This window comes from Trichophyton benhamiae (assembly GCF_000151125.1).
Source record: "Trichophyton benhamiae CBS 112371 chromosome Unknown contig00346.0, whole genome shotgun sequence".
NCBI lineage: Eukaryota > Fungi > Ascomycota > Eurotiomycetes > Onygenales > Arthrodermataceae > Trichophyton > Trichophyton benhamiae.
Window position 1 is genome coordinate 12,146 of NW_003315064.1, and position 26,421 is coordinate 38,566.

General features: G+C 50.6%; 9 protein-coding genes across 9 annotated transcripts; 5 read left to right on the forward strand and 4 right to left on the reverse strand.

The window, feature by feature from the left end:
* Positions 1-802: 802 nt before the first annotated feature.
* Positions 803-4,080, forward strand: ARB_03812 (uncharacterized protein; the record flags this gene model as incomplete). The annotated part of the gene is made up of 3 exons (XM_003009840.1): positions 803-1,243; positions 1,319-3,774; positions 3,837-4,080. 3 exons carry the CDS (start codon positions 803-805, stop codon positions 4,078-4,080), a joined length of 3,141 nt encoding a protein of 1,046 aa, XP_003009886.1.
* A 339-nt stretch (positions 4,081-4,419) lies between these two features.
* Positions 4,420-5,146, reverse strand: ARB_03813 (Rhodanese domain protein; the record flags this gene model as incomplete). Its single annotated transcript, XM_003009841.1, has 2 exons — positions 4,420-4,818; positions 4,880-5,146. The coding sequence occupies 2 exons, from the start codon at positions 5,144-5,146 to the stop codon at positions 4,420-4,422; spliced, it is 666 nt and encodes a 221-aa protein (XP_003009887.1).
* Positions 5,147-6,268: 1,122 nt separating this feature from the next.
* ARB_03814 (cytochrome P450 oxidoreductase, putative) lies at positions 6,269-8,975 on the reverse strand (the record flags this gene model as incomplete). The annotated part of the gene is made up of 6 exons (XM_003009842.1): positions 6,269-7,538; positions 7,632-7,782; positions 7,881-8,183; positions 8,244-8,455; positions 8,642-8,672; positions 8,786-8,975. 6 exons carry the CDS (start codon positions 8,973-8,975, stop codon positions 6,269-6,271), a joined length of 2,157 nt encoding a protein of 718 aa, XP_003009888.1.
* A 1,208-nt stretch (positions 8,976-10,183) lies between these two features.
* On the reverse strand, positions 10,184-12,188 carry ARB_03815 (signal recognition particle, putative; the record flags this gene model as incomplete). Its single annotated transcript, XM_003009843.1, has 3 exons — positions 10,184-10,721; positions 10,784-11,815; positions 11,998-12,188. 3 exons carry the CDS (start codon positions 12,186-12,188, stop codon positions 10,184-10,186), a joined length of 1,761 nt encoding a protein of 586 aa, XP_003009889.1.
* Positions 12,189-12,706: 518 nt separating this feature from the next.
* On the forward strand, positions 12,707-16,351 carry ARB_03816 (translation regulator (Cya5), putative; the record flags this gene model as incomplete). The annotated part of the gene is made up of 1 exon (XM_003009844.1): positions 12,707-16,351. The coding sequence occupies one exon, from the start codon at positions 12,707-12,709 to the stop codon at positions 16,349-16,351; it is 3,645 nt and encodes a 1,214-aa protein (XP_003009890.1).
* Positions 16,352-17,754: 1,403 nt separating this feature from the next.
* Positions 17,755-19,818, forward strand: ARB_03817 (uncharacterized protein; the record flags this gene model as incomplete). Its single annotated transcript, XM_003009845.1, has 1 exon — positions 17,755-19,818. One exon carries the CDS (start codon positions 17,755-17,757, stop codon positions 19,816-19,818), a length of 2,064 nt encoding a protein of 687 aa, XP_003009891.1.
* Positions 19,819-20,803: 985 nt separating this feature from the next.
* Positions 20,804-22,180, forward strand: ARB_03818 (uncharacterized protein; the record flags this gene model as incomplete). Its single annotated transcript, XM_003009846.1, has 3 exons — positions 20,804-21,476; positions 21,538-21,701; positions 21,770-22,180. The coding sequence occupies 3 exons, from the start codon at positions 20,804-20,806 to the stop codon at positions 22,178-22,180; spliced, it is 1,248 nt and encodes a 415-aa protein (XP_003009892.1).
* Positions 22,181-22,606: 426 nt separating this feature from the next.
* ARB_03819 (uncharacterized protein) lies at positions 22,607-24,025 on the reverse strand (the record flags this gene model as incomplete). Its single annotated transcript, XM_003009847.1, has 1 exon — positions 22,607-24,025. The coding sequence occupies one exon, from the start codon at positions 24,023-24,025 to the stop codon at positions 22,607-22,609; it is 1,419 nt and encodes a 472-aa protein (XP_003009893.1).
* A 153-nt stretch (positions 24,026-24,178) lies between these two features.
* Positions 24,179-26,405, forward strand: ARB_03820 (uncharacterized protein; the record flags this gene model as incomplete). Its single annotated transcript, XM_003009848.1, has 2 exons — positions 24,179-24,901; positions 24,927-26,405. 2 exons carry the CDS (start codon positions 24,179-24,181, stop codon positions 26,403-26,405), a joined length of 2,202 nt encoding a protein of 733 aa, XP_003009894.1.
* Positions 26,406-26,421: the final 16 nt, after the last annotated feature.

Consider the following 26,421-nt stretch of genomic DNA (forward strand, 5'->3'; position numbering starts at 1 on the left):
CTCAGGGATACAAAAATAATGTCGAACATTTACATTTGGCCGGCAGCGCATCCTTGCAGCTAAACTCACCACACAAGGGAACAGGCTGAAGCACACTCGACGACATCCTACCTTACGCTTCCATGGGAAAAGGGCAAGAAGTAATCATTGTATTACTCCAACCAGCATACTGGATGCCTCCTAGAACCGGAGTATAAGGTATCAGTATAACTTCTCCTTGCATGCTGATCTAGATATCAAATAGATATCAAAACCAGGGCCACAAAAATAGGCGAGCGCTTAGCTTAGTAATTTTGAGCTTCGTTCGAACTGTGAACAATTTTTAACTAGTTAGCTTGCGGCAAGTGAAAAAAAAAAAAAAAAAAAAAAAAAAAAAAAAAAAAAAACCCACTAGTTAACGACGGCCTGCCAGTCGAGTGAAATGGCCAAAGGGGAGGACGCTTCCAAGGGAACACAGTATAGACGGGCTATAAAATTAGAGATTAGGTAGTCTAGGTACTAAGAGAGAAAAAGGCAGAAGAAGTGAAGGTGCAGTTGGAGGCGGAAAAGCCCCAACCTTAACAGGGTCCCTTTAAGTAACTTAACAAATGCCACCCGCTATCAACTTTTTACGATAAGCATTGTTCGAGGGACGAAGTCACCCACAAACCTCGCTTCTATATCAATCCCGCGTACAAGAACGGCGAAGGAGCGCCGGGCAAGCTGCAACGAGGTATTTGTCTCCTGGGCATTTTTCAGGCGAGTTCCTTGCTAATCTCGTTTACAGGAAAAGAAAACTCACCACACACACGACCGGTCCGAGATGGCGCCTAAAAAGAAGTCAAATAAAAAGGCCGATGACGACTGGGAAGCGGAACTGGGCGAGTCGATAGCTCCAGCAAACCAGACTGAGAAGAAGGAAGAGCCTCAAGCTGACGCCGCTGCTCCGGAGGAAGACGATGACTTGGGTGGTGGACTGCTCGCAGCTCTGAGGAAGAACAAGAACAAGAAGGCAAAGAAGGGAAAGCCCACCAATGATTTTGTGGAGGGAGAAGATCCTGTTTCTACCATAGAGAGCAAGCAACCTGAAGAGGGCACGTTTGACGATGACGATGTCTTTGCTGGAAAACCAAAGCCAGCCAAGGGAGCTGCAAAGAAGGAAGCAGCCAAACCAGCAGAACCTGAGGAGGGTGGAAAGCTGAAGTCGAAGAAGGAAAAGGAAAGGGAGAAGAAAGAGAGGGAAAAGCAGAGGAAAAAGGAACAGGTGAGATATATAACTTATCGTTGGGTAGTTATACGATTAAGGTGTACGGTCCTTACTGACGCCTCCGTTTACTAGGCTGCAAAGAAGAAAGCATCAGCTCCCGCAGCTGCTGCTCAGCCTGCCAAACCGGAAGCTACAAAACCTTCCCCTGCTTCTGAGACTAAACCGGCCCCAACTCCAGCTGCTGAACCTGCTGGAAAGAAGAAGAAGATCCCCGCTCACTTGGCTGCAATCCAGAGACAGCAGGAGGCACTGCGAAAGCAGCAGGAAGAAGAGGCACGCCGTCTAGAGCTTGAGAAGACACTGGCTGAGGAAGAGCGCAAGAAACTAGAGGAAGAGGAGCGAAGAAAAGAGGAAATCCGTCAGAGAAAGAAGGAAAAGGAGAGGGAGAAAAAGGAGCAGCTTAGGCGAGAAGGAAAACTTCTGACCAAGGCCCAGAAGGAAGCAAGAGACCGAAATGAGCTGCGAATGAAGCAGTTGCTGGAGGCCGGTGGTGCTGTAGTAGCTGGACTGGAAGAAAAGCCCACGGAAAAGAAGAAGCCAGTGTATGAGAATAAGAAGAAGCGTGGAGGCAAGAAACAGGAGGAAGACCTGGAAGCTGCCGCAGCCAGAGCCAAGGCACAGCACGAAGCCGAGGAGGCTGAGAGAAAGCGACTGGAAGAGGAGAAGAAGGCAAAGGAGGCAGCTGAGGCAGCCAAAAAGGCCGAAGAAAGTGATGATGATATCAAGGAGTCCTGGGATGTTTCGTCTGACGAGGAAGACGAAGCCAAAGCAGAGGCCAAGGAGGAAGCCCCTAAGGCTGCTGAAAAGGAGGAGCCAGAGGCCGGTACGCCCGAGGAATCCGAGTCGGAAGAAGAGTCGGAAGAAGAATCCGAGGACGAAGACGTCACATCTACACAGAAAGCCCTTGCACAGAGGAAGGCAGAAGCAGCAGAGAGAAGAAGGAAGCAGCACGAAGAAGCAGTGGCAGCACAGTCGAAGGACAACCTTCGTTCTCCTATTTGCTGTATTCTTGGACACGTCGACACTGGAAAGACCAAACTTTTGGATAAAATCAGACAGACCAATGTGCAGGAAGGCGAAGCTGGAGGTATTACGCAGCAAATTGGAGCTACCTACTTCCCCGTCGACGCGCTCGTCCAGAAGACTGCAGTCGTTAATAAAGATGGCAAATTCGACTTCAAGGTCCCTGGACTTCTTATCATCGATACCCCTGGGCACGAGTCCTTCTCCAATTTGCGTTCAAGAGGATCCTCGCTTTGCAACATTGCTATTTTGGTCGTTGATATCATGCACGGTTTGGAACCTCAGACTCTCGAGTCCATGAGGCTTTTGCGTGACAGGAAGACTCCCTTCATCGTGGCTTTAAACAAAATAGACAGATTGTTCGGCTGGAAGAAGATTGACAACAACGGCTTCCAGGACAGTTTGGCTAAGCAAAGCAAGACAGTTCAAAGCGAGTTCAAAGACCGAGTTGCGAAGACTAAGCTCGCCTTTGCAGAGCAAGGATTTAACTCCGAGCTCTACTATGAAAACAAATCCATGGCTCGCAACGTTTCTCTGGTTCCTACTTCGGCCCATACGGGTGAGGGTGTTCCTGATATGCTGAAACTACTTGTCACTCTTACTCAGGAGCGTATGACCAATGCACTTATGTACCTTTCAGAAGTGGAATGTACTGTTCTGGAAGTTAAGGTCATTGAAGGTCTCGGTACTACTATTGATGTTGTCCTTTCCAACGGTGTACTTCGTGAAGGAGATCGTATCGTCCTTTGCGGCCTCAACGGGGCCATCGTCACGAATATTCGAGCCCTTCTCACTCCGGCCCCAATGAAAGAACTTCGACTCAAATCTGCATACGTTCATAACAAGGAAGTCAAGGCTGCGCTCGGTGTCAAGATTGCTGCTAACGACCTTGAACACGCTATCGCCGGTTCCCGACTTCTTGTGGTCAACCATGATGACGACGAGGAAGATCTTACGGATGAAGTCATGTCTGATCTAGAGAACCTCCTCAGCAAGGTTTCCCGAGACAACCGTGGTGTTGCCGTTCAAGCTTCCACTCTTGGTTCCCTCGAAGCCTTGCTAGAGTTCTTGAGGACATCAAAGATTCCTGTTGCCAATATCTCTATCGGACCTGTATACAAGCGTGATGTGATGCGTGCAGGCGCTATGCTTGAAAAAGCCAAGCAGTACGCCGTCATGCTCTGCTTCGACGTCAAAGTTGACAAGGAAGCCCAGGCTTACGCAGATGAGAATGGCATTAAGATTTTCACTGCTGATATCATCTATCATCTGTTCGATGACTTTACGAAGCATATGGAAGAGCTCGCAGCCCAGAGGAAGGAGGAGAGCAAGCTACAAGCCGTTTTCCCTTGCGTCCTGTCACCAGTTGCTGTGTTCAACAAGAAGGATCCGATTGTTATTGGTGTTGATGTTACTGAAGGCTCCCTCCGTCTTCTAACGCCCATTGCCGCAGTGAAAACTAACCCAACCACTGGACAGAAGGAAGTCATTAGTCTCGGTAGAGTGTGAGTTTTACCTCCGACTTATTCCGTAATCAGATGCGTTTGTACTAACTTTGGCCGCATAGAATGTCCATTGAACGAGACCACAAGCAGCTCCCCATTTGCAAGAAGGGACAGCCTTCCGTTGCCATCAAGATTGAAGGGCCCAACCAACCGCTGTACGGCCGCCAGCTCGAAGAAAAGGATACACTTTACTCGATGATTTCCCGAAAGAGCATAGACACACTCAAGGAATTCTACCGATCAGACGTGACGATGGAAGAATGGGCACTTATTAAAAAGTTGAAGCCGGTGTTTGATATCCCTTGAAAGTCCTTACAGCGCCAAACCGCCAACCCCGTTAAAGACACCATGATTCATGTTAACCAGCATGCAAGAAAGCTATGTTTGTAATGACCTTTTGTCTGCCACTTTTGTCTACCTTTACCTGTGGGATATCTAAAAACTTCCATGAGTTGATCGCGTAGAATTATCATTCTTCCTTCTTTTCGCTCTTTTTTTATACTATTCAACATAATGGGCTTGTGAGCCATTGTTCAACCAAATTGCACATACCATGCCACCATGCAATAATACAAGTACTTGTCCAGTATAGATATACAAGAATCGATCAAGACAAAATAGAAAAGGCCAGGCCAAGCCAGGATCTCAATTCTCAGGCCCATCCCACCTCTCTACTCGCCCACCATTCTTCTCCCAGTCCAAAATACTCCCATCATAAACCCCGATTCTGTCAGCATCATATCCCGCTCTAACAGCCAGTTCGCCCGCCGTCCGGGCCCGAATGCCAGCCTTGCAGTAAAACACCATTTTGGCAGTAGTATTATCATCACCTCCCTCAGTCCCTGGCTTCGGGAAGCCGAAACGAGTCAAGAACTCGTCCGGGGTCAAGAACATGGCGTCTGTCTGGGATCCGATGGGTATGGAAAGGGCGGAAGGGATGATGCCTGTTGCTTCGAGTTCGGGGGGTTCGCGGACATCGATTAGGATTATATTTGGTTTTGAGGATGGCGAGGAAGAGTCTTGGGTTGGTAAGGCGGAGTTTATCTGCTGGCTGTCAGGAATTCTGTAAAGATAGCTAGGGTAGTTGATGGTTGGCGGTGCTTACGTCTTCGAATTTGTATTCTTTTAAGGAGAGGGGTTCGTAGGAGCTGTTTGATTGTGATAGACGAGCGGTGTTGGAGAGTAGTCGAGCATGGTGGGCTGGCTGGGTATATATAGTCTTATGGGAGGGAGTTTGCCTGGTATTTGCGGCAATGTTAGATTGCGCTCGCACCCTTATACCTTGGAGCCGACGGGCAGGGACAGCAACGGCGGAAGTGGAAGGCCGAGACGCCCTCGAGCACAGACGAAGGGCTGTTCTGTTGGAAAGCATTGTTGCTCTGCCTGTTGACCAAAATGTTGGTTGATGATGCTGGTGAATCAAAGGCAGGATTGGAAGTAAAAAAGTCGCGGGCCTCGGCAAGTCGACGCCGGGCCTCCGCAAGAGGGAAATAAGGTTTTTATTTTGGGTTTTCTTTTAACTCCGAGAGCAGAGGATGATGACGTAAGAAATATAAATAAATAAGAGAAAAAAAAAAACCAAAAAATAATAATAAGATAAACACTTTGATTGACGTTGACATTGACGTTGAGCCGCTAAGGATAAGTTCTCGGGAAGGAAAAAGAAATAAGACAAGATGAAGCATGGGTGAAGCGAGGTCGAAGTAAGAGAAGAGGAAGAGGTGTCTTCACCGAATATCATTCATTAATAACGATTAAGTATTATATGCACTCCGTAGCATGCCCCGATTAGCTGTTGCGATGCGTAAAAGCCGCCCCCCGTTCCCCTTTCCCATTTCCAAAGGCGAGACCAAATCGTCAAGACAGACGAGTTGCTCGCACTGTTCTCGTATACCATATACGAGCCGTTTTCTGAACTTAAAAAGCTTTTGCGAAGAAGTAAAAATGAAAAAGAGAAGAAAAAGCAACGAGAAACTGTAAAGGGCGTGACGAGGGAAGAAATAAGAAGATCAAATGCGAAGTCAAAAAAGTGAAGTAGGAGAGAGGGAAAGGTATGGGAATCATATGATGGAGGGGAACGTCTGGGGTAGAAGTTCCATGGAGCTTAAAGGGGAGAAGGGAAGAATAAGGGATGGGATGGGGCATTAATAGAGTTAAGGGTGGGGTGCAAGGCAAAGCCCGTCATGCTGTAAAAGGATCACCGTACATAATGTATTCAGCGTGATGGGAGAAAAGAGGAGGGGTAGAAAAATGAGAGAAGAAGGAGGAGAAGGAGAAGAGGGAGGGGGGAAAGGGTGCAGGTTAGTTAGGTATTAAGGTGAGGTGTATCCTCGAACCGGTTGTTTCGATAATTGGGGGTAGCGGCGTAAAAAAGTTACCCCATCCATGGGTCATTCACGACATTATTCACTCTGGTCGGGGTCGTACGACGAGTGGGCAGTCATCCTATAAAAAAAGAAAAAAGTTAGTATCGCGGGAAGTATGTGCGAACGGATCAGCTGAGGCGGCACCATACCTGTGGGAAGATGGTAGCGAAGACTTTGATATCTTCGGACTGGGGGGTAGTGTGGTGCTCCCAGTCAAGGGCCATACTGGCCTTTCCAATCAGGGCCATCAAGTTGAGCTGTGCATAGGTCTGTCCTAGGCAGTAGTGAGGACCAGTTCCGAAAACGAGGAAGTTCTTTGCATTCTGCTCGGCCGTCCCGGTGATCCATCGCTCTGGAATGAAGGATTCCGGGTCTTCGTAGGCCTCGGGGTCATGGGTAGCCGGCCAGACGGATGGGACAATCATGGAGCCCTTGGGAAGAGTGTACGTAGGGGTGACTGGGAAGTCCTTCTTGACTTCATAGGGAACCATGATGACTGGAGGGCGGTATCGGAGGGTCTCTTTTACGACAGCACGGGTATAGGTGAGCTGGTCGAGCAGTTCCATGGAGGTGGGTGCGTTGCGATCACCGTTCCGGACCTTGAGGTTCTCATCGCGGACCTTGTCGAGGATGTCGGGGCGATCGGCCATGATCTGGAAGAGCCAGGTACAGGCGCTGCTGGTTGCGTCCTGAGAGGCAAAGAGGAAGGTGAAAATGGTCTGTGCAATCTCATAATCCGAAAAATCACGGAGGATGTGCTTTGGCTTCTCGGCGTCAGGCACAGAGATACCCTTGGCGATCTTTTCACGGTAGGCGGCGGAGTCGAGCATGGCCTTGACCCAGCCGTCCATGATGCAGGAGATCTCGTGGCCAGCAGCCATGCGGACCTTGCTCTTTGCCGCACACTTGCTGAACTCAGCCAGGACCATGTCAGCTGCCTTCTTTCCGTACCAGGTCTTGGTGAAGGGAAGGATGATGGGGAAATTGACGAGCTCGAGAGCGGCCGTGATGAGGTAGTAGTCGTTGGCAATCTTGACCACGGCCTCGTTGGTCATGTAGTCGCCCACGAAGGTCTGGCAGGAGAGAGCACACATGAGCTCTCTGAACTGCGGCATCCAGGGGATTGGCTTGTGGTTGTTGTCGGCGGACTCCTTGATGAACATGCTAAAGTACCTGTCGTAGACGCTGTCGAGCAGGGGCATGTAGACGCTCAATGCCTGTCTGGTGAAGAGGCCGTTGAGGCCCTTGCGGTACTCGACATGGTCCTTGCCATCGAGGAAGACCCAGTTGGTCTTGCCGAGCAGCTTGTGAGCCGAGTCGACGACGCAGGGCTTGACGTACATGGGCGAGTTGAACACTTTGCGGGCCATGTCACGGGTAGATGCGATCACGACGAACCTGCATAGCCGGGACATCCGCCATCAGCACAATGCCATTATCCAAGATGTATATTATAACAATATAAAGGTACAGATAGGGAGATCAACTTACTTGTGGAAGACGGAGACGCAGCTGAGGTCTCCACTGGCCCATTTTGCCTTGTATTCAGAAAACTTGGGGTTGACGGACTCGAGGAAAGGCCCCATGAAGGGGATCTTGAACCGGGGGCCAACAATTGACCCCTTGAGCCATATGTATTTAACTACCCACGATGGTCATGTCAGTCAACCGGCAACCCACACGCAGACAGAGGAGAAAGAAAAAAAGGACGAGACGGCGCCGGAATGAGAGGGAACTGACATTGATCGTAGGCGACCGCGAAGAGGAAGAGCGCAAGCACGGCGCCCCAGCCAGACATGTTGTTGACGAGGGCCATGAAGAGGCCGGACGGCGAGGCGACGGCGGCATGAAGAGACGCATCTGCTGCCGGCGAGGCAAAGCTCCCGTTGACGCTGGCCATGCTTTCGCTGGTTGATGGCTGTTTGTCGTTGTTGTTGTCGTTGCTGTCGTTGTCGTCTGATACCGAGATATAGCGGGCGAGAAGAGAGCTCTCTCTCTCGACTCTCTCTCTCTCTCTCTGTCCAAGACAAGCTGCCAACTTAACTAAGAAACCCCCTTGTTGACTGGTTCAAGTATGGCCCATGTAACGACCGGCGAGAGTACAGAACAGCAGAGACCTGGCTGCTGCAAGATAGAGGGAGATATTGCGGACTCCCTTCCTGTCTCTCTTCTTATTATTCTTTTTTGGCCCTTTTCTCTCCTGCTTGCTTGTCCCTTCTTTTGTGATATATGTTGTTTGCTCTGCAGGAAGAAGAACGAAGAAAGTCGGGAAAGTCGAAAAAAAAAAAAAAAAAAGGAGCAAGAAAAAAGAAAAACTAACAAATCATTAAATTAATTTTAGAAAAAGAAAAGAAAAAAAAGAAAAAAGAGAAATTAGGATAGGCGGATTAGTCAGCAGCATGCAAGGACCGGGAAGATGATTGGTCAGAGGCCCAAAGAGGCCTAGCGCGGAGGACGGAAGCCGGGGTGGGCCGAGCAAGGGCCACGAGCCACGCACTTGCCGCATGCCAAGGCTGGGTTTATGCTGGGTTTCTGCACGCTTAATGCACGGGGCCGTGGTCATAAGGCGGGGCAGCGCGTGGCAGTAGACAGATTGTATCTATCACGTGATTATCTCGTATAAAGAATCACATGACTAGGCGTACCTGAAAAGTGGCTTGAAGGAAGTAAACAAGAAGAAGACGAGAAGAGAAGACGAGAAGAGAAGAAGAGAGGAGGAGGAGTAAGTTGAGTAGTGAGAGAGAGAGAGAAGAAGAAGAAGAAGAAGAGAAAGGTAAGAAAGAAGAAAAAGGCGTTGGGTCCGATGGCGCTTCTTACTGCAGCCCGTCGCCCCATAGTCCGACAGAAAGAGCTTCCAGCTCGCTCCGTATAACTAGTAAGCATCCCAAGAGTAAGTTTTTTTACGGCGTTTTATTCCCACTATTGGCCGGGATTAAGGGGTCGGGATGCGCCAGGATTGCTGGCGACTTGAGGCAGATGAAGGAAGATTATTGTTGAAGACAACGCCCAAGCCTAGAGCAAGCGCCTGCTAGTGTTGCGAGAATTGAGTCATGCCGCTTCCGAGGGCTTCGCTGGCCTTTCTAGCTGGCTTCTCCCATGCTGCAACCCCCGTATTGTAAAAAGCATTTTGGCTGAGTGTGCCCGCTAGACGCAACTAGTTGACTCCATCGCAGCGACTCTTTTGTGAGCTAAAGCGCAAGAAACTCCGAGGCTGCCGATAGAGAGCGGGAGAATCGACTTGTGCGTCCAGCTATTTGTCAGCAAAGGGCTTGGGCTTTGGCCGTGGGGGGGGGGAGACATCTATAAGTATATAAGAGACTGCATCAGACAGGTCAGAGTAACGATATATCAAGACACAGCAGGGATAGCAAGGGATAGCAAGGGATAGCAGGCTGCGAAGAACGCCTAAAGAAGAAAAGTTCCGTATATCAAATCGCCCATGGCCCATCACGATGCAGCCCGGCAGCCACCTGCACCGCTGGCCGGGCAAGTCGGCTCCGGCAAGGCACCATCCGCCTCATGCCATCTCCGCATCGCCCGTCCCTCCCTCGACATCGCCAGGACGGAACGCTTCTACGTTGACGGGCTGGGCCTCAGCGTACTCTGGCGGTGCGGACCCGAGACCCTCGGCGGTCATGCGCTGGTCATGCTGGGGTGGCCCGGAGCAGCGTGGCATCTGGAGATAGTCGATGACTCGCAGGGGGAGACGCCCCCAAGGCCGACGGAGGAGGATCTCTTGGTGCTTTACGTGGACGGCCCAGTTGATCCGGGGACCGTCGACAGGCTGCTGGCGGCGGGCGGGAAGAGAGTCACCGCGCGGAACGAGTACTGGGAGCGCTTTGGGGTCACCCTCGAGGACCCGGACGGGTACCGCCTAGTGCTCAGTCAGAAAGGTTGGACTAACGAGGCCATGCCATCATAGTAGTGTCCATAACTATTCAATCAATCATCACAATTCTTCTTTTTATATGTCTTATTTTTTTTTTTTTTTTTTTGGGGTTTGTTAAAATGCGGTTTATATAACATCTGCTGTGGGCTGGTGTCTAGCGACCAAATCCAAACCAGCCCTTCTTGGTCTCCTTCTTGGGCTCCGCAGATGGAGCCGGCTCAGCTCCCACCGCACTGGTGGCCCCTGCGGTATCAGGAAGGATGCCCTTCTTCTTCTCCATCGGATACTGGATGTAGTTCCACGCCAGATCGAGGAAGATGGGTTTGACGGGGATGGGCTCCAGCCTCGGTGGATAGGCCACAAGGTTGCTGAGATCTACCCCGTCAAGGTGGTATTCTTGCATCCGCCGCACCACCGGGGGCAGCGTTGCCGGGTCTCGTTGGTCAGACTCGGCGGCCAGTTTCTCGATCTCCACTATGCCACGGTACTGCCAGACAAGATGCTCAAGCTGGACATGCAGCTCTTCCGCCTGGGATCGAGTGACGTCGACGCCGAGTGGGTGGCTCGATGCATCAGTTTCCTCGCTGCACGATGGTAGAGCCTTGGATACAAGTTCGTCTGCGCGGATGAACAGTGCAAGAGCGTTTTTTGACTCCGACTTGAATGCATAAGACCTTCCAATTGCGAGACATCTGTACACACACACGTTAGTTTTTCACCTATCTATTCGTTTTTGTGGTAAGCAAAGACCCACCGTAATGACTTGAAGTAGGAGAGTTTGGCTTCAAGTTCTCGAACAAAAGCTGCATCGGCTGCAACACCGGGAAGCTCCTTGACAGACTCCAAACTCTGCAAAATAGAATCATACAACACCACATGTTCTCGAAGCCGACCAATTCGTCTACCCAGGCTTTCTTGCTTGGGAGTTTCCGCTCCGTCTTCTTCTTTGCCCTTTCGGCGAGCAGCCGCCGGAGGAGCGAAGCTCAGCCCATCAGCACCACCACAGAGCACCCTATTCCGACCAACTCGCCATCCCACGAGCCGGTAGTTGACAGCCGTCTTTGTTATCTGTAGACTCTGCATCCGGGCATCCCCTTGGTCTATCCCTTCACTAGTTAGCTCGTCAATTGCCGCCTTCGTTGCATCAACAGCGTCCTGGCTCGCAATTATCACATTATCATAGTTTGCTGCTGTTTCTTTGGAAGACGCCTTTTGACCACCTTGCTTGGCAATCCAAGCTACCAGCTGAGCCTCTGCCGAAGCGGCAGACGCCAGAGCCTGTGATATCGCGGAATCTTCAATCTTCACTGTCCTTGACCTCCAAGTAATGGTTTGTGGGAAAGTCTGGCCGTCTCCTGATCCGGCAGCAGCATCTGGCCCTCCCTCGGCCGTATCCTCACTTAAACAATGTGGGTCAATGGCTTCTACTTTCCCCCTCAAGGGGCTGTCTGCCGGGAAATACTTCTTTGCAATCGTGCTTAGAGGCACTGATCGAGGTATCTTAAGCTGGTACGCAGAGTAGCGTATGCTCGGGTCAACCGTTCCCGAAATAACTTCCTGGATATTTCCTTGTTTATCCTGCTTCTCCAGCGCAGCATACAACACTCGAGCCAGGGATGCTTGTTTCAAGCAGTTCTCCCATTGTCGCCTCTCCATCCAACACGTCGTCATCAATGTGGCCAGATATGCGTGAGCTTCTAAGATGTCGGTTCGAGAAGCGCCTGATTCCTGCTGGTTCTCAAGTGCGGATGCCAGCTGCTTTGCGTAGACGGTAGACTTCGTCAGCCTGGAGATTATGTGTCGCCTTGCTGACCCAACCATCCCTTTCTTTGACGTGTCCTGAGAGTGAACGGATCGCATGTGCATAGCTTCTGCCCATGCTCGCTCAGCGGAAAGAAGTAGTATCCGAACATATCTATAGCCATCATTAGCACCAGTAATAACACTACCAATTGCACAAACACATACCCATGATCTTTAGTTATGTCACTAGATGTGATAGCTACTTTACCGGAGAATTTCTTGTTCTTGGGCGTCGTTCTCCCCAGTCGTTTGTTGAGGGTATGCAATCGTCGTGTCAACATCGCTCGATATTTGTTGTAGTCGCCCATTGAAAGGGCTTCCGCCCTGTGCGTCACGATGAATCCTGTGATATCCATGGTATTATTCAATCTCCAGCTGCGTCTCCACGCTCAATAATCCGTCTATCAATCGTCTTTTCTCTTGCTTCTGCTTCTTTTCTTTCTCCCCGCCAGCAACTTTCCGATTTAACATGGATTACATAAGCATTTGTGGGCTGAAAATATCTCGGAATAGTTGTAACTATTATCCGATATGCTTACTCAGCGACGTGCTTCCATTTCTTTTCCTGACCAGAGCTTCAATTTGATATTCAAAACGACGAGCTCAAGCAACTCGCTGCCAACGTCTCTCTTCCACTGCTCATTTTATTGGCTGTTATCCAGCTCCGTGAGGATAAGAAGTTGATTTCTTAATTACCCATTTTGGCCGGGAGGCATACTTCGTCTCGAGACTGGTGCAACCTACACTTTTCGACCTCATGAGGAATTTTTTTTCTCATGCTTTAACCAATTTCCCTTGACTTCATCCCGATTATGCCCTTTCAGCTGTGAAATGCCAATTCCTCTCAGAAGTGTGCTAGCTCGCAGTCCAGGGAATGCTCGAGCGTGCTGTTCGGTGTATCGAGAATGCTAGCCAGCATGTCTATCTCGGTTCCAAGCACACCTTTCGGTCACGACATATATTGCACCCCAAATTCTGGCACTGCAATACCGACGACTCCTCCGCTCTGTCCCTTTTATATTACTACGCCGTCCAGTCAAGGTTAGGGAAGAGGCCGCCCGCGCAGCATAATAACGATGATGCCCCCTTGGACTCGACTCTCCCACCCACACCACTCGAGTTCCTCTACCCTCCAAAAACCCGGCTGTTCGCCCGCACCTATAAATCCGAACCCAAGAGAAACCTCAGCAGGAGAAAAAGAAATATATACAGAACATACTCTTCTTCGGCCAGCAACTGCCTTACCGAGGAATCATTAGACACAGGAAATTCCTTTTCAAACGATGTTAGATCCAATGAGAGTCCAGATGTTCTCCGAAAATTCCTTACAGATAAGGGCCCCCGAGATTACGGTGCTGCGTGGTGGCTCTATAGATCGAGTGGTTCTCCTAGAGGATTTGAATCAGATCTTTTATCATACCTTTCGACATCTCAGGACCCCAGAGATTTTCAGCGTTGTCAACTACTTTTTGAACGAATAAATCCAACAAATCGCAGCGAGCGTGATTATTTGAGCACAGTTAAGATTGCTTTGAATGCTAAAAGCAGAGCATATACCAATTTTGCCTTGGAATTGTGTGGAGAAGCGTCTGCGCGGGGCCAGACGCAATGTTGGCAATATGCATTTATGGAGTTTGTGAATCGCATGGACTGGGAGAATGCTCTTAGCGTTTGGAATCTTCAGCCTCATACGCTACCTAATAAACTGCCAGCCGTGGACCGCCAGTCGAAACTGTTAGCAAATCGGTTGCTTGCTCTCCTCGAAGTTGTTCAGCAGCGCAATACAAATGATACAACGGAGATGGCCCGCTACATTGTTCAGCTTGTTATCTCTCATGATAGAGCTATGATGTCGGTGTCAATGAACGAGTTACTGAAGATTTTCGAAAACTCCATCAAACTTGAACTCTTCAACCATGACGATTATATTCTGGCTATCAGATCTCTACTATCTTCCAAGATCAGGTCGGCAAATGGTCGTTCAATCATGCTATATCGCAACTTCCGTTGGCGTATTCCTCAAATCACTCCACCAAAAGCATTGATCACGGGGCTGCTGCATATGTTGTGTAATATAGAGGTCTTGGAAGGTGTCGATTACCTCCTAGACGAATACCGCTTACATTATGGCAAGCCACCGCTACTGGCTTACCATGATGCCCTAACTGTCTCAGCGAGACTTGGTGACACTTCGTCGACACTCCGTTTTTACAATGACTACACAGCAGACCATGGGCGTGCAGATTCAACTGAAATCTTAACTCCACTACTCTATGTCCATGCCAGAACCGGTGACGTGAAGGAAACTCAAAAATGGTTCAACCATGTTTCTGAACTTGGGGTTGAACCACGGGTTCAGTACTGGAACATTCTTCTTACTGCCTATTCGAAAAATAAAAACCTAGAAGGGGCGCTTCGTACATTCCAACAAATGCTTCAGAGCGGCATGGCTCCCGATGCCGTTAGCTTCACCATTTTGATGGGTTTGTCTGCTGGGCGCGGTGATATCAGGGCCGTTTTGGATTTATTCGACATGGCTAAGCGAAACGGAGTCCGTCTACAGCGTTCTATGTTCGACACCATGGTTGAAGTATTATGCAAACATCGAAGGTACCTAGATGCTGAGAAGGTGGCTGAAGAGGCTACATCAAAATTTCCCGCCAGTACTATGACCAGAACTTGGAATATTCTCCTATGGAATTACGCATACACCATTGATATCACTGCCGTTTTAAGAATACAGAATCGCATGCAGGATGCAGGAATCCAATTTGATGGCATGACATATGCCGCAATGATGTCCAGTCTTGTTCGCGTTGGCAAAACGAACTCTGCACGCAAAATCTTGGGAGTCTTGCACAGAAACCACGAGATTCATTTAACACTATTCCATTACGCCATCCTTCTCCACGGCTACGTACAGGAAACAAACCGTGATATGGTCCAAGTACTGTACACTGAGATAATGGAACGTTTTAATAAAACTGGCTTGAGTGGAACTTTGGCTATGCTTCAATCTCAAATTGATCGTGATATCCGACGGGCTAGGGAAACAATGGGAAGCGCATCCAGTGCAAAATTCGCCCTTCCACATGCAGAAAAACTTCTCAAAACCGCCATGGCTCAGCTCGATACCCAAGATTTCAGTACCAAACAACCGCAGCCTGGAGCCCGGGGTCGATCATTGCGCGAGGCATTCCCTGCTGCATTTTACGAACAGCTTATCAGGGCGTATGGGCGGAATAACAGGGATGAAAAGGTCGGAGAGCTATTCTTGGAATTTTCACAGAAATCGAGATCCACGCTCCCAGATCGCTTGCCACATTCCCCTATGATACTTCATGCTCTGATGGTAAACTTTCTAGCAAAAAATCAGCATTATGAAGTCAAGAAATGTTTCGAGGCTGCTCTTACCCATACCCTCCAGCGCTCGCGCGGAATCAATGTCCAAGCAGCCTTATCACGCCCAACTGGATTTCTTGCGGCACCCAGGGTTAGCAAGAAGGGCCCAGCTGAAGTTACTTTTTGCACCAAGACACCAACGGTCCTTCCATCTCACCGCTTTGATCTTTCACACTGCATTTCGACTTATATGCGATCTCTATCATCACAGAATCTCCACTTAAAAATCGCGGATCTTGTGAAACAGATTGAAAAGCTTGGGTTTGCATTCAGCACACATAATTGGTCTCTATATGTTAATATTCTCTGTCTTTCCCGTGACCCTGCCTCCCAGATGCGGGCATTCACTATTTTCGAGGAGAAGTTCATGCCCAACTACCCAGGTTGGAGGTATATAAAGCGTGGGTATACCCTTAGGCCGGAGGGTGCACATATGGAAATGGATCTCATGGAAGGGCCTTTCCGCCGAGGAAAGCCTGGTCGTATGATTGGGCGTAAGGTCCGTGCTCTGTGGGCAAAGGTTCAGCCGGATTACATGCAGCCTACTCATCTCAATATCCTTCACCTTGCTTCCGCCCTTATTGATTTCCGATCCCGATCAATCGTTGACGGAGGAAAAGAGATGAATGAGTTATTTTCTAAGGCACCTAAAACATACACTGCCGTTGCTACGATCCCATACTTGGAGGAAAAATTCCAAAATATCCTTCGCCGCTACAAGGCCGATCAGGCCGATATAGAGCGACTTCCAAGAGTTGAAATTTCCAACGACGACGTATGGACCGGCGGTGTTTTGGGAGAGGGAAGTGAACGAATCAATACTGGCGAGGTGGAATCTCCTTTTGAAGAGGATAATGATGTTCGAGAGGATGAAGACAAATCCGACTCTGAATGGACACCTGAGATTCATGAGCAGCCCAATGTTTTCGAATCTACTGAGCCAGCGCCGCCGTTGTTGGACTCTTTGTTGGCCGAAGACATGTCCCGCCGGCAGAGGCTGGGCGTATCAGAGCAATCAAACGCTGTTCCTTTTGCCGAGCGAGTATTAAGCCCTGAGGATCAGTGGGACTTGGATAACTACATACGCCGCTCTGCGTTTGAAGAAACTGAAAAGTAGTCATGGCTCATCCACAAAATCTGTATATAGTATATCCCTGCTCAAAGCAGTGTTATAATCTTTGTCTAGAGAGTTCCCTAATGTACCAACATCAACCCTATGTATTATAGTTATATCCATCTTGAATGAGTAATTAATCTTCTTTCGAGTGTTGTCGGGCAGCAAGTAAAACTTGCCTTCTCATTGGCCTAGTTAACGCGCGTCTTCCAAAAACCACTTTAATTCGCGTGTCGCGTGTAAGTCTCGCGTTTTATGAGGATTTTCTTCTTTCGCAACTTCAACAAGTCAAAAAAAGACACCCAGCAAGTGTCACAGTCCTAGATAACTAATCTGTCTTCTCGGCCAGCTGAAAAAGTATCTCAAAGCTGCAGTTTGCCTTTGCAATTTGACTCAACAACGTCTTTCTCCCTGATATCTTAGAATCCCCCTTACTCAATATGGATGGCCCCCCGCTGCTTCGAGATGAAGCTGCGCGCGATAACAAGCGAGCGGCAACGGAGTTCCTTGACCCTGGTTAGTTCTGATATAATTGATCTCACATAGTTGTTCTAAGCTCTAACAAGTCTCCGTTAGTTGATCCCCGAGCTCGAAGGTAGTTTTATACCAAGTATTACAACGAATCGCCGATTCTAACGTCCTGTAGTTACCGCGCAGACATAGCTGTGATGATAAATAGAGGACTTCGCAGATTCACGGTACATAACTGCACTCGCATAACTCAGATTCAAGGAACAAAGGGAAATATAATCATGCTAATGGCCCTCTCTCTTCTAGATTAGTATCGACGATATCAGAGCCCACAGCCCAGAGCTAGCAAAAGGGTATAACCCCGTCAGCATTAAACTTGAACGAAACGAATTCTCACACTTGAATAGACTACTCACTTCACCCTTTGAGTATACATTGGCATTTGATCAAGCATTGCGAGAAATCGTCACAACCATAGCCACTCAACCACGAAGCGAAGATGCAGATGAAACTGTGCGTTAAGATAGTACCACTACATCCCGCAGGCCCAAATCTAATCGGTGGATAGGAATATCACTGCGCATATGTTGGTGCGTTTGGTGAATATGCTTGCAATCCTCGAACACTCAGCTCATCACATTTAAACCGAATGATCGCCCTGGAGGGCATCGTAACAAAATGCTCCCTCGTCAGACCCAAGATTATTCGAAGCGTTCATTACAACCCCAAAGCCAAAGCCTTTTTGTCAAGGACATACCAGGATCAAACAATGACAGCCAGTGGATCAACAAGTTTAAATGTGTATCCTCAGCAGGATGAACATGGAAATCCAGTGAGAAGCCACCTTCAGAAGCCATTGGGGACGCTCTGTGTTTACTAACGAATGAACAAAGCTTATAACCGAATACGGATACTGCAAATACAGAGACCACCAAATGATCTCTATACAAGAAATGCCAGAAAGGGCACCTGCTGGACAGCTTCCACGTGGCGTTGATGTTATCCTTGATGATGATCTTGTTGACAGGGCTAAACCAGGAGACAGGATACAGCTCGTAGGAGTTTACCGATCTCTTGGAAATCGAAATACAAACTCTAGCAGTTCAACTTTCCGCACAGTGGTTATTGCAAACAATGTCATCCACCTCGCCTCCAAGTCTGGAGGAGGAATTGTCCAACCCACGATCACGGACACGGATGTTAGAAATATTAATAAGCTGGCAAAGAAGAAGAATATATTTGATCTTCTTTCCCAGTCCCTTGCACCAAGTATATATGGCCATGATTATATCAAAAGAGCTATATTGCTCATGTTGTTGGGTGGAATGGAAAAGAATCTGGATAACGGAACCCATCTTCGTGGAGACATCAATATTCTAATGGTTGGTGACCCGTCGACAGCCAAATCCCAACTTCTACGATTTGTCCTCAACACTGCTCCATTGGCAATTGCCACCACCGGCCGAGGTTCGTCTGGTGTTGGTCTTACTGCCGCCGTGACCACCGATAAAGAAACCGGAGAGCGTAGGCTAGAAGCTGGTGCTATGGTCTTGGGAGATCGAGGAGTAGTGTGCATTGACGAGTTCGACAAGATGAGCGATGTTGATCGAGTTGCAATCCACGAAGTTATGGAACAACAGACCGTCACGATTGCAAAGGCCGGCATTCATACGTCTTTAAATGCGCGGTGTAGTGTCATTGCAGCCGCAAATCCAATCTTTGGCCAATATGATACGCATAAAGACCCGCATAAGAACATTGCTTTGCCCGACTCACTTTTGTCACGTTTCGATCTTCTCTTCGTGGTTACTGACGATATTGATGACAAGAGGGATAGGCTCGTTTCTGAGCATGTTCTACGAATGCATCAGTACCGTGACCCAAGACAGGAAGAAGGGGCTCCCGTTCGTGAGCAAGCTGGCTCCAGTCTTGGGGTCGGGCTGGAAGAAAGCCAGGACAAGAACCGAACCACCGAAGTGTACGAGAAGTTCAATGTTATGCTTCATGCCGGCATCTCTCAGAGTGGTAGAAGGGCTGGCAAGAAGGTAGAAGTGCTCAGCCTTCCCTTTGTCAAGAAATATATCCAATATGCGAAATCACGAATCAAGCCAATTCTCAGCAAGGGTGCCGCCGACCATATTGTGAGCACATACTCTGCCCTCCGAAATGACGAGCTACTTGGAAATCAGAGGAAGACATCTCCCATGACTGCTCGTACGCTCGAGACCTTAATCCGTCTCTCCACGGCTCATGCAAAGGCACGTCTGTCCAACCGAGTAGATGAGAAGGACGCCAAGGCTGCTGAAGCTATTCTCCGATTTGCTCTATTCAAGGAAGTGGTTGAAGATGAGAGACGCAAGAGACGCAAGACTGCCAATATACCAGAATCGGACTCTGATTCAGAGGATTCTGACAATGACGATGAGGGAGACTATACACCACGCAGGAGGACGACACAATCGGCTGCAGGAGCTCGGTCCAGCAACCGGCCGGGCCTCAGAGGCTCCAGAGCAACATCTACTCCTGGCGTAAATGGTACTAGTATTGCTGATGATGATGATGATGACGATGACGAGGATGGCACATACAACGCTTCTCCTAGTGGCCGGGCAGCGCCCTCGTCGTCTAGACAGACACGAAGCCAACAAACACAGTCCCAATCGCAAATGTCTGTGGCCTCGTCACATCCAGCATCCCAGCTTCTTGAATCTCAGGAGACAGACAACACAGAATCCCAGGCGGATATCCTGGCAAATGCGGTCGCAGCATCCGCATCCCTACCTCCACTCCCACCAGCTCGTCTGAGCACGTTCCGACAAGCTCTCGGCCCACTTATGAGGTCTGATCTGTTCCAGGGAGATTCTGCGGATGTGCAGAAGGTCGTTGAGGCTGTTAACACTTCCGTACGGTCGTCCAGTGCAGGAAGTGATGGTGAGTTTGAATTGGCCGAGGCACTCCAAGCTTTGGCCGTAATGAATGACCGAAACGAAATCATGTAAGTTCTCCTTTTAATATTTATACCCTTGTAAATTCCGGCACATAGGCTGACTCAGGTGCTACTAGGTATCTTGGTGATGAGACCGTTTACCGACTATGAGTACTCTGATGTTTTCTTTCCATAGATCTGTAATGAATGACGGCGAGTTGATATATTATTCCTATTCAAAAGTACCGTGGTAGCTTCACTGGTTTACACACCGACCTTGTATCTCCTTTAAATAGTTATAATACACGTTGTGTGAGAGATCTAAATCTCTGTATTGGCAATGTCCTTCTCTGCGTCCATTAGGTATATAGGGGGTTTATAGAAGGTTCGCAACTCTTTCCTGCTGACTCAGGCACAGTCAGGTGATGGTCACGTGCGACACATCCTGCTACTTCTGCCTCTTTACTACTTACTCCGTGTCTCTCTCGCTCGTTATAATTATTTTGTAGTTATCGGTGATCTAATTAATTACATATACCCAAACAACATTCTTCTCCCTTTGTACGAGGAGGGTGGTGAGAGGTCGATGGATGAAGCGAGATGACGACTGGCTATCTAATATAGCAGCATGTCCGTCCGATACCCTTTGCTGGTTATAGGTAGGCATGCCGGGTTATGCAACTTATGCCAAAATGCGGTCGATGACGACATAGCCGATGGCTTGTCTATTCACTTTGGGCGGCTGCCAGAAGAGTGACGACAGGAACGACAGACCTCACCTGCGCAAGCGGCGGCGACAGTGACAGTTGACTTATCCTGTCCTGTCCTGTCCTGGGTATAAATATCTCCAATATCCCCGATATCCTCCAAGTCCTCTCTTCTCTTTTCCCGGTCTGGTCATCCTCACTTCACGGTTGTTCCCTGTCTACAGTCGTTCTCACAGGAGACACCGGCGTCAGCTCTTACTTGAAACCCTTTCGGCTCTCATCCTCTGCCTCACTTTGACGGTATCTCGGACTCGACTCTTACTTTGACTACACTCCTCCGTTATTCCCATAATGTCGAGCCAGCAAACTGAAAAGGAACACCTCCCCGAGGCCTACCATGCCATGCTCACTGATGAGCAGCGAACAGCTTTGGCTGAGTCAAGGAAACGGATGCGTCAGGCTTCCTCAGCGTCGAGTGTCTCTACCTCTTCAGATTTTCTGGCCACCAAGATAGATGCGCTTGAATCAGAAGTTGACTATATTGAAGACTGCAAAACTGCCATCCATGATCTCTCGCGCCTCGGACGCCTGCCACCCCTTGTGGCGTTAGATACCATCAAAGACCTGGCACTCGCATCTATGCCGCTAAACAGAGAAATCCGTGTCATTAAACTCCAGAAGAAACTCATACAAGAAGACATGGAAGCTGCAATGCCCCAGTATAAAGAGCTTGAGTCTGCATATGTCGATGCTATGGCGGCTAAGATAGCGTCAGCATCCGGGAACCAGGCAAAGACCAAGTTCAAGGAAAATTCATTCCGCCAGGCTGTTGAAGTCTTTTACGAGGCGTCCAAAATAGAGGAAACGGACTTTGTGCCACGCAAACTTGCATTCTGCCATGTCTTAGGGTGGCTCCCGTCGAGCGAAGTCCGAGCAGCCCATCTTGTCCCCAAGAGCCTAGATGAAATGTCAGTTGTCCACTTATTTGGGGCCAGGGAGGTTACTATAGATGACCCTAGAAATAGTGAGTTCATAACCCTTATACTTCGCCCTGTCTTCGATCAATGGTAGTTAACGTACGCTAGGTCTCATGCTTGAAAAGAACATCGAAATGGCAATGGACATGGGAAACGTAGTGGTTGTACCAGTGAAAGCACCATCAGCCGCAGACGAAATCGTCCAATGGAAGCTCGTTGTCACAGACCCAGCCCTCCTCAAGCACGTCGCTGCCGGTGGAGCCAAGTGGAATGTAAGAAGACCTCCTCCGCCTTAGCTACCAATCTATCAACCGCTAAAGTATATACTGACACCCATTAGTTTCTGCATGGCAAGACGTTGACATTCCTCGGAAATAACCGGCCTGCTAGACGGTACCTCTACTTCCGGTACGTCATGACGTACCTGATGCTGAAAACCCAGGGCAGGTTGGACTGGGTGCAGGAGGTTGAGACCGGGAGATGTATGTGGGCTACACCCGGCGAGTATCTGCGTCGCTCAATGCTCATAAACCTCGCTCGTCGGGTGTCCGACCACTACCTCCCTGAGGTATTCTATAAATCCACGACGTTCGATGGCGACAACTCCACGACAAACGTGGACGAAACTGAGGACACCATGGCCATCAACCTCGCAAATAGCATGTTGATACCATCTCCTCCTAGCAAAGATGGGGATGATGCCGAAGATGAGGAAGAGGAGGATGAGGAAAAAGAAGACCTCGAGGAGTAGCCTTGGTGTGTCGCTTAACTATGGGTGTTGTCTAGTTCTTTTAGCCGGTTGAAGACGCCAGATACCATATATATTAAGAAGACATTTTTTATTTTATTTTATTTTATTTTATTTTATTTTATTTTTTATTCTTATTTTGTTGTTGTTTCTACGTAGTGTGGCCTAGAAGAAATTGCAAAGGAGTTGTGAGATAGTATGTAAATAACCACTTTATCTCAAATAACTGGCTTATACTATGAAGCAACTAGCTGGTAGTCAACCAGTTATTATTGATGTTTGAGATACCAATTGCAAAGCTGTGGATGTAGAAGAAATTGTAATTGATTCAATGCTAGACATAAAACAGGCTATATATCTCCAAACGCTCTAATGCATGACTGCTTACCAAAGTAAAAAATGCATTCTTTTTGCTTTTGTTTCTTGCTATCACGAACCCTCATCACTGCCGCTGGCTGACAGGGGAGTCAAGGGGGTAGAGAACCTGCTTGATCCCGAAGCTGTCTGAGAGACCGACTTGTTCCTCTTGGGCGTGCCGGGAGAACCACCACTGCCGCGGCGGGAGACAGACGACCGCCGCTCACGGTCAAGAGGCAGCTTGTCCTCGACGTCAGAGACGGCATGGGGCGTTGAGCTTCGAGAAGACGTCCTCGAGTGCGAGTGCGAGTGCGAGTGTGAGTGCGAGTCAGCGTAGGGGGGCGTCCGGCGGAGTTTCTCCCGCTCGCTGGCGTTCCAATTGCGGGAGTGCGAGGCCCTGTGATGGGTATATCTCTCGATGTCCCGGCCACTCTTGCTGATGACGGGTATAGCACGCGGGTAGCTTTGTCTCCAGTATCTCCATTTGGCCCACCAGAGCCAGCCGGCGTTTGCTCTGGCCTGTTGGCGGGTGAACTCCTTGACCTTCTGGCGCAGACGAGCGCGCCGTTCGTTCTCCTTCTCCCAGTAGTCGGTCCGGTACTCGTCCCAGTTCTTGCGGAAGGCCGGGGAGAATGATTTGGGCAGCAAGAGCAGCCGTATGTAGTCACCCCCGGGAGCCAGGTCTTCCTCGACCCCAATGCGGTTTTCTTCGTCCGGCGGCTGGCGCAGACTGGTCACTGAGCTTCCCCGGCGTCTGCGGCTGGCAGGCCTGTCCCCAGCCGAAGCAGAAGCAGCAGCCGCAGCCGCAGCCGCAGCAGAGGCAGAGGCAGAGACTGGCCTCTCGTACTCGACGTAGTGGAAAGATGTGTTGGATGGGAAAAAGGCCGAGTAAGGGAAGATGAAGGATATGTAGGAGAGCAATTCCTTCCACCAGGGGCCCGGGATGACCACGACCTTTGCATTCATGCCCCGGATGCCCCGGTTGGTGACCCCCAGCCAGCGCTGCGGCCACCGCATGCCTCGCTCCCACTGGCCGGTGCCCCAGATGAGGATGGCCGTGACGACGCCGCCGGTGAGGGCGACCTTCTCGCCGGTCTCGACGACCCAGTAGACGGAGCCGCCGAGCCCTCTGCCGTCCTCGCGCGGCCGGAAGAAGAGGGCATAGGTGAAGTAGACGATCCAGAGGGCCAGCAGCAGCAGGAAGAAGGTGTTCTGGCGGCGCCGGGCCCGCAGCGCCAGGTACTGCGCGCGCAGGGCGGACTCGACGATGAGCAGGTTCAGGTATATCTGCGGCGGCGAGGAGGGCAGCGCGGACAGCGGATCGGGCGCAGCGGCCGTCACAGACGACTCCTGCGAGCTCGAAGACAAGGGCGCCGGTGAGGGCGAGGGCGAGGGCGAGGGCGATGGGGGAGGCAGGCTGCCTGTGTCTGGCCGGTGCACCTGGATCTCGGGCGGCGGCGCGCCTTTGACGATCTGGTCGAGCTGCGACATGTCTCTCTAGCACTCCTCCGCGGTCATTCTAGCTGTGCGAACGCTGGCTGGCCGTTGTAGCGGTCGTTGAGGTCCTGTTGCTGTCTTGCTGTCTTTGCTGTATAGAAAGCCGGCGACGTTGAGTTAGTTAGCTAGATAGTTGGTGTTATTGGCATGGATCACCACTTCTCCTACTCCTACTTCTTCATCTTCATCTTCACCTACTCTACGGCTTCATCTACAGCTTGTCTACAGCTCCGTCTGCCCTGCTACTGTCTTTTCCTGCTATGTCTGTCCGCTGCACTGCCTCCTCGCCGTCCATCCTCGCCCGCCACGCAACGCCCTGACTGCTCCGTCCGACGGCCAAACTCCGGCTTAACTCCCCCGGACGAAGCATCGACAGTGATATATCCAGAGTCAAGGAGAAACAATCACAAGTCGAGATCCAGAGTCGAGATCCAGAAGAAGAAGAGTGACAGGCTCGTCTCTGTCGCTCGGCCGTCCGCTGTCAAGCTGTCTTCAAGCAGAATCCCAGCGCTGCCTCTCATCGCCGCCGCCCGCTCGCCGCGTCCCCCGCTGCTCCTTCACCACCACCAGCCAGCTTCAGCTACAACTGCAACTTCATCAGCATCAGCTTCGATATTAACGTCCCTGCCGGCTTCTACGCTGAGTGCGCCTCGCTCGCAGACGCCCTTCGACTCCTCTGCCCCTTCGTCGCGCCCGGACGGCTGGTCGGACGCTGCCATGGCCTCTACGCAGGCAGCATCCACGGCCTCGCCAGCAGCAGAACAGCCGGCGCAGGCAAAGCAGCCGTCGAGCTTCTTCCCGCTGGGCTACAAGGAAGGATTCAGCCAATGGGTTCGTCTCCAGCTCTTGATCTTGTTTTCTGGCTTATTCGTTCGTTGCTAACGTGGGTGTGTAGTGGACTTGCATGCCCGCAGCCACCGCTGAGCACAGCGTCCTCTCCTTCATCCCTTACCTGCAGCAGGTGCCCACGCACAAGCAGACCGGCAAGGAGCCGTCAGTCCCCGATGGCCAGGCGGCCGACAGTCTGACGGCTGCGGACACCTCCCAGGAGGGCCAGGTGTCCGCCAACTCGATCGACGACCCTTACGGCCCCCGCAGATGGCGGTCCAGCATGGTGCAGCTCAGCGGCGACAATCGGGCCCTGAACGAGTTCTCCGTCGAGCGCGTGGGCGAGAAGGTCGAGAACAACCTCGTCGTCCTGCATGGGTACGGGGCCGGGCTCGGTTTCTTCTACAAGAACTTCGAGAGCCTCAGCCGTGCCAAAGGATGGCAGCTCTACGCCCTCGACCTGCTCGGCATGGGACGCAGCACCCGCCCGCCCTTCAAGATCCACGCCAAAGAGCGAGACCAGGCCGTCACCGAGGCCGAGGACTGGTTCATCGACGCCCTGGAGGAATGGCGTGTCAAGCGGAAGATTGAACGCTTCACCCTGATGGGCCACAGCCTGGGAGGATACATGGCCGTTGCCTACGCCCTCAAGTACCCCGGCCGTCTCAACAAGCTCATCCTCGCCTCCCCCGTGGGAATACCAAAGGATCCCCGGGCTGTCGACACAGAGCTTACCGAGCCGTCAGAGTCGACCTTGTCCGCCGAGTTCACTGAGAGCCAGGACGCAACCACCGGCAACGCCAATAACAACAACAACAACAACAATGGCCTCGCAGCCAGGACTCCTCCTCTCCTGCGGCCCCTGCCCAAATGGCTGACCTATCTCTGGGACTCAAACGTCTCCCCTTTCTCCTTTGTTCGCTGGTCTGGCCCCCTTGGCCCTCGCCTTGTATCCGGCTGGACGTCCCGACGCTTCTCCCATCTGCCTCAGCCGGAATCAAAGGCCCTGCATGACTATGCATACTCCATCTTCAGAATGCGTGGCAGTGGCGAGTATGCGCTCTCATACATCCTCGCTCCCGGCGCATACGCCCGCAAACCCCTCATCAATCGAATCCACGGCGTGGGCCGCCAGCTCATCAGAGAACCCGTCCCTTCGTCCGCCTCCCAGACCAGTCTCTCCTCCTCTGCAGATTCCTCCGCCAGCCCACAGCCATCCTCGTCCACGACCTCGGTCACTGCTGCTTCGGCACCTAACCCGGGCACGCAGCCTGTCCCGCGCAAGGAGAACGGTATCCCCGTGGTCCTGATGTATGGTGACCACGACTGGATGGACGTCGAGGGCGGCCACGCAGCGAAGAAGAAGATCGACGAGGAGAGAGAGCGCATTCTCAAAGACGCCAGCCCTGAAGAAAGGCTTGCAGACCGTGGTTCGGCCAAGGTTGTCGTTATCAAAAAGGCCGGCCACCATATCTATCTAGACGGGTGGGAGGAGTTCAATAAGGTGATCCTGGATGAAATGGAGGCCATCTCTAATGAAGGATGAAACATGATGGTTATAG